Below are 9523 nucleotides of genomic sequence, written 5' to 3' on the forward strand. Positions count from 1 at the left end.
GGTCCCAAAAGCTTTAACCACACCTAATCCAAAACAACACCACAAAAAACAAATATATGAACAATTTATTACCATTCAATCACTAGATGAAGCTAAAACTCAAAATTAACATACAAATTGAAAAGGAAATTACAAAATCAACTTACCTTTGTTGAAGAAATGGAGTTAGAAATTGGTCCCAAAACTTCAACCACACCTAGATTCTTAATAGGACACAATGTGGGAAGAAATTTGCTTGGAACAAGCAAATAGAGGCTCAAAATCGGATGAAGCTGGAATTGGGGAAGGAAAGAAGCGCAACAAACAGAAAGGAAATGGAGAAATGAGGGTTCGTCGTGCGTTTTTTTTTTTTTTATCTGCGAGAGGCAATAACGGCGACACCGTTAGTGACGACAACTAGACCTTTACCGGCAACTTTTAGCAATAGCGGCGACAAACTGGAGGGAAGGGTACCATGTGTTTTTTCGTCAACTATTAGCGGCGACTATTTTAACTCTTTAGCAGCGACAAATATGTCGCCGGTATTAGGTTAGATACGATAAGACACCCACCCGTTGGATTAGATATCTCATCGAACGACTCATGTTACATGTAAGAGAGGGGGAAAGTGCGGATCCGGGTGCCAACCCTTTACCGGCTACAAAGGGCTTTAGCGGCGACAATATCTAGAGTCGCCGCTAAAGCCCATTGTCGCCGGTAATAGAGTCGCCGCTAAAGCCCATTTCGCAGCCACACTACCATATGGGAGACCCGGCTGCAAAATGCTGAAAATGATGACCTTTTTTGAGCATTTCACATGTGGGTCCCCTATTGAGCATTATGGTCCCCCGTTTCACATTTGGACAAAAAAAATGGTTATTATCTTATTGCAGAAATTTATGTATTTTTGTTTATTTCTTTAGAAAAGTTTAAGTATAATGGCTATTTTAGTCTCTCATTGCTTAATCATTTTTCTCTTTACAAAAATTTGAAGTCCATCTTAGTTTCTCCTTCCACCATCCTTTCAATTTGTGTTAAGCTTGCATCATGTTTTCATGGTGGCAATTTTAAAAAAGAAGGTGGATGTTACAAGTTGTTATGGTGGCACCGTCCTAAAAAGTAATTTCACCTTTGAGGATCTTATCTTCTAAGTAGTGAATAGTGATGAATAATGAGGAATAATTACACAAAAATTTTACAAGAAGAAAAAAGTACAACAAAATTAAGCATAAAACTGAAGATGAAGAAAAACAAGGAGTTGTGCATCGATTATAGAAACATCCAATAACCTAAATTAAAAACCAGATTGCGAGTCCCGAGCAACCGAGTTGATAATCAATGCCATGAAGGAGGTAGTGTTGGATTTAACACATCCTGGAGGATCCTATCTTCAAAGTGATGATCAATCAAAAAAAAAATTATGTCAGGTAACTAATCTTATATGTCGCCTCATAATGTCCATAAGTATTAAAAAGAAAAAAACACGATATTCAAACGTACTTGCATTTTCATGGCCTTCTTAAGTTGGAACACAACATCAGCAATTGTTGGCCGTTCTTCCCGAGTTTCATGCAAGCATCGATAAGCAATAGCTGAAAACTTACGCAACACTCTTGGTTTGATATCTTTCCTTATTCTGGGATCAATAATCTTGTCTAGCTCTTTATTTTTGTAGCATGTTGGAGCCAAATGATGGAGGAATCGCTGCTCATCATGATAATTCAAAGCACAAGCCAGCCTTCCACACAAAACTTCAAACAAAACCACACCAAACGAGTAGACATCCGATTCTTTTGTTAATAAACCGGTTTTTTCGTATTGTGGGTCACAATAACCATGTGTGCCAGCAAGATTAGTTATCACGTAGGTGTTTTGTTGATTTGCTAGTCCTATCCTAGCCAACCCAAAATCTGCAAGTTTTGCATTCCAATTCTCATCCAGCAAAATATTTGCACTTTTTATATCACGGTGTATTATTCTGTGTTTTTCTGCAACATGATTATGAAGATAATCCAATGCAGAAGCAATGTCAATGCATATTTTGAGAAGTTGTGGCCATGAAAGTCCAGCCGAAGGATTACGCAAATGTGTGTCGAGGCTTCCGTGGCTCACGTATTCATAAACAAGGATCATTTCCTTGTTATCATCACAAAACCCTATAAGGGTTACAATGTTGTCGTGTTGATACTGCGAAAGCATTGTGAGCTCAGTGTGGAACTCCTTGTTACCTTGACCATTAGTGACATCTAGTCGTTTTACAGCAACTAGTTGGTTTACATGATTTTCCCAGGTGAAAATTCCCTTGTAGACCCTTCCATATCCACCCTTCGCAATGAAATTTCTTTCGCTGAAGTTTTGGGTACAAGTTTTTATGGCCTGAAAAGGGATTTTGAAGAGGTTTGGTTGCTTCATCTGAGACATGATCTGGACTAATTAATATCGAACCCATCTGTAACACACATGTGTATATATATACACTATTTTGGGAACTAACCTCTCTATGAAACCTCCGGTCTAGTGGCAGAGGAGTCCTTGCGGATATCCGTAATCTATGGTAGATGTACTTCACAAAATCTTGAATAAACTCCGTCTCTCGCCTGAAATTATCTTGATTTTAATAATACACGTAAAACAGAATCCAAAAAAACTAACAAACCAATGTTGAAGATTTTATTTATCCAGAGTTCAAATAAAAATTACATCATGTTAAGCTATTATGTTTAATTAAGTTTTCCATGTCATATTTGCACTTGTAACCACATAGATATATAATGTGTGTGGGCATAACGTTCATGTATAAAATTAAAATCATAAAATGGTTTATCTAAATAACATAGCTTGTGATAAAATAAAAAATAAAGATTATGTTTCAACAAGACCATCAAACTGGTTATAGATGTGGGTTTGCATGAATCTCAACAAAATTGCCACAAAATAGGAAATCGTCCAAAATTTGTCTTTTAATAGAAAGGGTATAAAATTATTAAAATGCTTTACCTAAATAACTTAACTTGTGACAAAATAAAAAAAATTGTGACTACAATTATCCATCTATATATGATTTCATATATGATATCACATAATTGAAAACGTATCAATTATGTATCTTCTTTATCTAATTTGAATAAATTAAAAATATGTCTATATTTATCGAAGTTGAAGAAACCTATTGTAATGAATATAAATGAAGAAGATTATATTGACACACGTGAAGCAAACAAAATGAAGGAGAGTGGAAATATGGGTAAGAAAGTGATTACCGATCGAAACCTAATTGCATCCCTTTTAATGTAGCAACTTGCGTACATGCTTTATTCCACCTGTCAATCTTTTCAGCCAATCGACTTCTTTTATCTTCATTTGTCATTGCCTCCATCACAAGTCTATACCCAGCCATCGCATCTTCAAAGAAACTGGGCTCAACATGATAAAAGATGGGGATAACTATCGAATGTTGCTCGAGGATAAGTGCCAATCCATTAAGGCACCATTGTGAATGACCATAATTCTTCGACAACACTACAACAGAAGCCCTAGATGCTTTAATGGCACTCTCCCATCCTGGTTTCAAATATACCCCTCTTTCAATCAAATCATCATCAAAGAAGGTAGTGATATTGGCATGCTTGATGGCGTTACAAAGATGATCTGTGAAACTGCGACCTGTGTCCCTACTGCAAAAGCTTAAAAATACGTCATACTTATACTTATGACCATGAATTGGTGAAGAAGATGAAGATCGTTGTTTGGTATGATTGAGGATAACCATTTTAGATTATTTTAGAATAGATTTACAATCAGAGTAAGAGTAATGGGTGCAGCTAAGTAGTGGTTTTACTATAGGAAGTCAAAGTCAACAACTACTTTTGATAATGATGTATCTCTTGTTTTTCTTTTTCTTTTTATGAATTTTCTTGGAAACTTACGAGTTGGGATATCGAGATAACAAATTACCAAGAAATTGGTTCTAGATATATGACGTTGAGGATTGCATCATATACTAAAATTTTATTTTGAGAAATATTTGTACAGAAAAACACAACTTTTCAAAATCTGGATTTAACTTCGGTAATTATGTATTTTGGAGTAAACTATAAAAATGGTCCATTTCGTTGAAAGAGTCAAAAGACGACTATTGGAAAATCCATCCTTTAGGTAAGATGATTATACAAGTACATTTCACATCTAAATTTCAATCTAACCTACTACCAAATAAAGTAAGAATTCACATACGACGACTTAGGCACCGACTTCCCTTCTCAACAAAGGAAGCAGTGAGTGTGGACATATAAACAAACAATAAACTCTTGATACAGAAGATTGAACACCCACAAAAACATTCAAAACCCTTACATATTTTTAAGACTAAATTGAATAAAAAATTCTTAATACTGAAAAAAAGTGATTACTTAAACGAATTCGGGTGGGTATGATGTGAATTTTAAAGAAACAACAAAATTTTAGTATGAAAGGGGTTTTGGCAGATCATGTGACGTGGGGAGGACTGTGAAAAGTCACATGTTTTTCCTCAGTCGATCTATCGTTTTCTCCTAGATCGTATCACATGCGTAGGTGAACGATATGAGTTTAGGGATGGAGTTGGAAGGGGGGAGGGGAGCAGGAGAGTGGTCGTGTGTTGGAGACAGAGGAGGTAGAGGTTGGAAGGGGGAGGGGCGTGGGTAGGGGACCATCACCATGCCGCCACGAGTTGCTGGTAATTTTAGTTCAAGTTGCTATCTCTTTCTTTTTTAATAAAATACAAATAAACAACTATATCTTAATAATATTTATTTAAAGGGAAATTTGAATAATCTAATTATTATTGTGGTTTTTTTGGAAAAGATAACTTGTTTAAATTTATTTTTGAAAATTGAATATTCAGTCGAGAATGTTTACCTGAATTCCAAACAGTGAACGGGTAAAATGGTTTGACACGGTAATGTAGTTCCCTATATATAACATGTCGGACCATTGTTTCGATCTCACTATTTTAGAATTCCGACCTCATTTTTAGAGTCTAAACCCATTGTTCTGAACTACATCAATTTCTAAAAAAAATGTCTTGTTTTAGCAGCGAAGAGAGATATTTTTTTGGGTATGTGTCGACTCCTTGTATGATTATATGATTTTATTTTTTTAATATATCTTAGAAGTAAGAAAATTTCATATTTTTTATAAATTGATGCAATTACAAATATTCGTCGTTTTCCTTCGAAATTAAGTTTTTTTAGGCTTTTTTATGATTATATGTGGGTATATGTAAGTACTAGAACAACTTAATTTAAAAAAGAATAGATACTTTTGAATTTATCTGAAACAAGTCTAGAATATGTTGATTCGAAATGTGTAGAATTGTTCCGAAATATTTAGAACATCTCCAGAATGTCGAGAACTGTTCTAGAATATAGTCTGGAATGATGTCCATATTCCAGAATGGTGTCCTTTTAATCCCTAAAATGCAACACTTGCCTAGTTAAAATTCTTTTCATTGTAGCATGACGTATGACTACAACCTGCAAAATTAAACTCGATAGGGAAATCATGACCCGTCTACACAACCCTGAACATGCAGCCATGTTTAGGGCTTCCTGTTTTGTTGTTTATGTTAACATGTCGATGTGGGTAGAATTTCATATGTTACTATGTCATTACCATATGTGCAAGGAGACTACTACTTATCCTCATGTTGATCTGGAGGAACTTCTATGTCCAATAGGCGACTACTGGGTTTGCTTTGACAAGAGAGCTTTCTGCCTTATTATTGGGTTTCAGTTTGGGGACTATCTTCGGGCTACTTCTTCTTTGTCACGGTTCAAACGGTGTGTATTTCTGTTAGGGTGCAAAGTCACTCTTGGATGTAATGTTTTAGGCTTTCCTCTTTGTATGTGTAAATGGGTTGAGTCTTTCCTATAAATAGGAAGTGAGTGACTCCCATTATGAAAGGAATCATTTTGGAGTGTTAGACTAGAGAGAGAATTTGTGTACAAACCCATTTGTATATTCTTTCTAGATCTAATAAGAGCTTACAAAGAATTATTTACTCCTTGTGTTCTTGATTTGTATGATGAATCACTAGATCTTTTCTAATTCCGCACATGCCATCATAATCAACACCACTGCAATTGGTATCAGAGCGGGTGTTCTTGAATCTCATCAAGAATTGATCCATGATGGCTATTTTGATTTGGTGATTCTTTTTCTTCATTGATCTTCGTGTTTAGAGAGTGTTTTTGTGTTCTAGAAGTCGAATTTTTCTTTGATTTGATCCATAATTCGACTTTCTCTCTCTAGAATACTTGTTTGTATCACTTTATCTCTCTAGAAAACCCATTCAAAATCACTTTCTCTCTCTAGAATTCTTCAAGCTTTTGTGATCATGGTGGGTTTACCATATGATTCTTGGATTGTGATCATTAAAGATGTGAAATACAAAGTCAATGAAGATCAATTTTATGGGTTGTTGTTAAGCAAATTGATTTCATGGGGTAATTTGGTTTCTTATGGAGGTTTGAAGGATGATAATGGAAGCTTGGTATTTCAACCAATTTGTAAGATTGCATGGTTGAATAAGATTGCCTTGTCCATATTAGTTTGTAGTAGAAATCAAAAGGAAGGAGAAGAAAGAGATTTGTTCAATAAGAAATATGTTTCTCTAATTGAAAACCCAAATGATCTTCGTGCTCTTAAGTTTGTTGAAGTTCTTGACAATGGAGTTCAATGTGATGTTCTTGATGTTCAAGAAAAAGGAGTTCAAGTTGATTCTCATGATGAAAAAGTTTTTTGCTCAATTGGAGTTCAAACCGATGATATTTTGTGTTCTTGTGATTCGTTTGAAGGAATGATTCCTTATCGAAAGCCGATGATCCAAGAAAATCACAAGTATCAAACTCCAAAAGATTTGATTAAAACTCAAAATGTTCATGTTGTTGAAAGTGGGTTTGTTCATGAAGTCAAGTCTTCAAGATGCAAAAAGATGAGAAAGAAAAAGAAGAAGATGAATCGGAAAAACAAGCGGGTTTACTCACAAAAATCGTCATATGTTGTGAAGTCGAAATCCGTGAAACAAATTTGGGTTCCAAAGCAACAATCTCCAAATGTTGCATTGAATTTGAAGTCAAAACCCAAATATGTTGGTGGTTCTTTTGAAGATGTTCTTGGATCGTTGAAGAACACGAAGAACACGAAGAACCAGTTGTACATCTCGCATGGTGGGTGGTACAATGTTCGATTTGGAGATTTTCTCATTCCGACGAAAGAACCAAGATCTTCCAAATTTGATTCGTTTGTTGAAAATGGATCTCGATTCGTCAAAAAGGTATCTCAAATTCTCAAATGGATCCCAAAACGTCCATGATTTCGATTCGTATTTTGCATTTTTCATTTTTGATCGATTTGCCTCATTGGATCAAATCCGTTTCAACCCCATTGATTGATCCAATTATTTTTGTTTAGATCAAAATTCCTCAAAATCAATAAATCTTGATTAAGCCCAAAATTAAATCTCGATACTGTTCATATTTGTTAATACCGATTTCTTCGAAGCCCAATTTACTGATAATACATTGGATCTGCATTCTTAAACCCAAAAATCATAATACAAATATTATTGAGTCCATATTTGGATTATCTACTGTTCATGAAGCCCAAACTATGTTTTAATCGAAATCTAAAACAAATCGTTTATTCTTGGTCTTCACTCAATTCCAGTTATTGTTTTCTCGAACGAATGAGATTTCATCATTTTTTTTCGACAAGTTTACCTTTTACTTATGAATCGACTTTATTTGATTTCATCATCATTAGTCGATTATGATCAAGTTGTAGGTTAGAAAAGTATCGATTTGTATATATCGAGTGATGAATTCATCAAGTCAAATCCAAAAAGTCAAAATACTTGTTCTTTGATGATTGAATGATCGATATCTGTATATTGACTGAAGGGTCACAATTTGAGATTTCAAATGTGTAGCCGAATCGTGATTTAAGTTGCTTTTGTTGATCAAGTGTCGATTGCCCTTACCTAGATTTGAATGCATTGAAATTGAAATATGCACTGGAAATTTAACAAGTATCGATGATGATTTGAGAGTGTTTAGTTTGAATCGATTTTCAATTTGAGTAGATACGAGGTGGAAATCGAGTTCAAAGGAACGAAGGACTGTTTGTGATTTGGAAATCAAAGGAATAAAAGTAGTGAAATCCATTTTGGGAAGAACGATAAGGAACGAAGAACTGTAAGTCGATATTTAAAAACGTATGATTTTGTTTTTGGAGTGGTTGAATGATCGAGATGCATTACTGAAAACGAAGGCTGTGATTTTGGAATTGGGGCATACGATCGATTTTGAAGTCGATTTTCGAAGGGTTGTGATGTTAAGAACGAATGAAGTATTTGAGTACTTGAACAAAAAGCGAATACCTGTGATTTGGAATAGTTGGATTTTGAACGAAGGTTTCATATATGATCAAATTTTGATTTGTGATTTCGAATGTTTGATGTCGGATCAGAGTTCGTTTCTTGAAGTCGGAATGAATTTGGAATCCGTCAACATTCAACTAAAGTGTTTAGATAGATCTAATAGTTTGAAGGATTAGATGAGAAAGTTCAATTTTTTTTCAATGGATCGAAGATTTGTTTGGATTTGGTGATGATATACAAAGGGTTCCAGTGTGTTTGATCGATTTGGGTTGATAGATTCGAAGGGTTAACGATCGATTTCTTCGAAGGATTTGGAATTGAACGGTATGACGAACTGTATTTGATTTCGAAGGATAAAGGCTGTGAGAACGAAGATTTGGAAAGCTAATTTTGATCGTTAACATACAAAGGTGTTTGGCATTTGAACGAAGGGTTATTGGGTTTTTATTTTCGAAGGGTTGAGAAAAAGTCTTCGTAAGTAAAGTCTTCGTAAGTTATTGGGTAACAAATTGAAGAAGAAAATCGAAAGTTTCGAATATCACCCCTGAAGTTTCGAAGACATGGCACAAATGGTCCAATTTCGAAATGGTGACAAAAGTTGTGAAGAATGACATAATTTCTCTATTAGCCCCTGCAGTTTCGAAATATTGGCAGAAAATACCCAACTTCGAAATTGGGCAAATTTTCTGAGAAATTGAAGAATGTTCATTTCTGGTCCCTGTAGTTTGTGCAAATTGACGCTTTCTACCCAACTTTGAAAAAGGGGGAGAATTTTGCATATTTGGCTGTTTTGGACGCAACGGGTCCCTGCAAGTTTCAGAAAGTGACAATTTCTACCCGGATTTTGAAAAATCTTGCAACTTTCACCCAAAAAGTCAAAATTTTTCATAAATTGAAAATTTTCTGTGGCTTTTTCGTGATTGTTTTTCCGTGCAAGAGTTTTGGTGATTCATTTTTGGTACACATCAAGGGGGAGTATTGTGAAGAATATTCCTCGGGCGCTTCTCATCCTTAGTGGGTTTTATAATCATTTTTTTTATTATAAAAAGGGGGAGAATGATGGGTATTCGAAGCTTCTTGGGTTTTTCGAATATTCATTTGCGGATTTGAAGACCGGTGTTACTT

The 9523-nt window shown here is 34.9% G+C and overlaps 1 protein-coding gene across 2 annotated transcripts; it reads right to left on the bottom strand.

The window, feature by feature from the left end:
- Positions 1–1134: 1134 nt before the first annotated feature.
- LOC111893559 (probable receptor-like protein kinase At5g38990) lies at positions 1135–3799 on the bottom strand. 2 transcript variants are annotated; one of them, XM_042902390.2, is made up of 4 exons: positions 3240–3799; positions 2474–2576; positions 1480–2355; positions 1135–1367 (listed from the first exon to the last, which is right to left on the bottom strand). In XM_042902390.2, exons 1-4 carry the CDS (start codon positions 3746–3748, stop codon positions 1344–1346), a joined length of 1512 nt encoding a protein of 503 aa, XP_042758324.1. In that variant the 5' UTR covers positions 3749–3799; the 3' UTR covers positions 1135–1343. The 2 variants fall into 2 exon arrangements, with proteins under 2 accessions (XP_042758324.1, XP_023745414.1); XM_023889646.3 differs by having other exon boundaries at positions 1480–2391; positions 3240–3795.
- Between the last annotated feature and the right edge of the window lie 5724 nt (positions 3800–9523).

This window comes from Lactuca sativa, chromosome 1, assembly GCF_002870075.4.
Source record: "Lactuca sativa cultivar Salinas chromosome 1, Lsat_Salinas_v11, whole genome shotgun sequence".
NCBI lineage: Eukaryota > Viridiplantae > Streptophyta > Magnoliopsida > Asterales > Asteraceae > Lactuca > Lactuca sativa.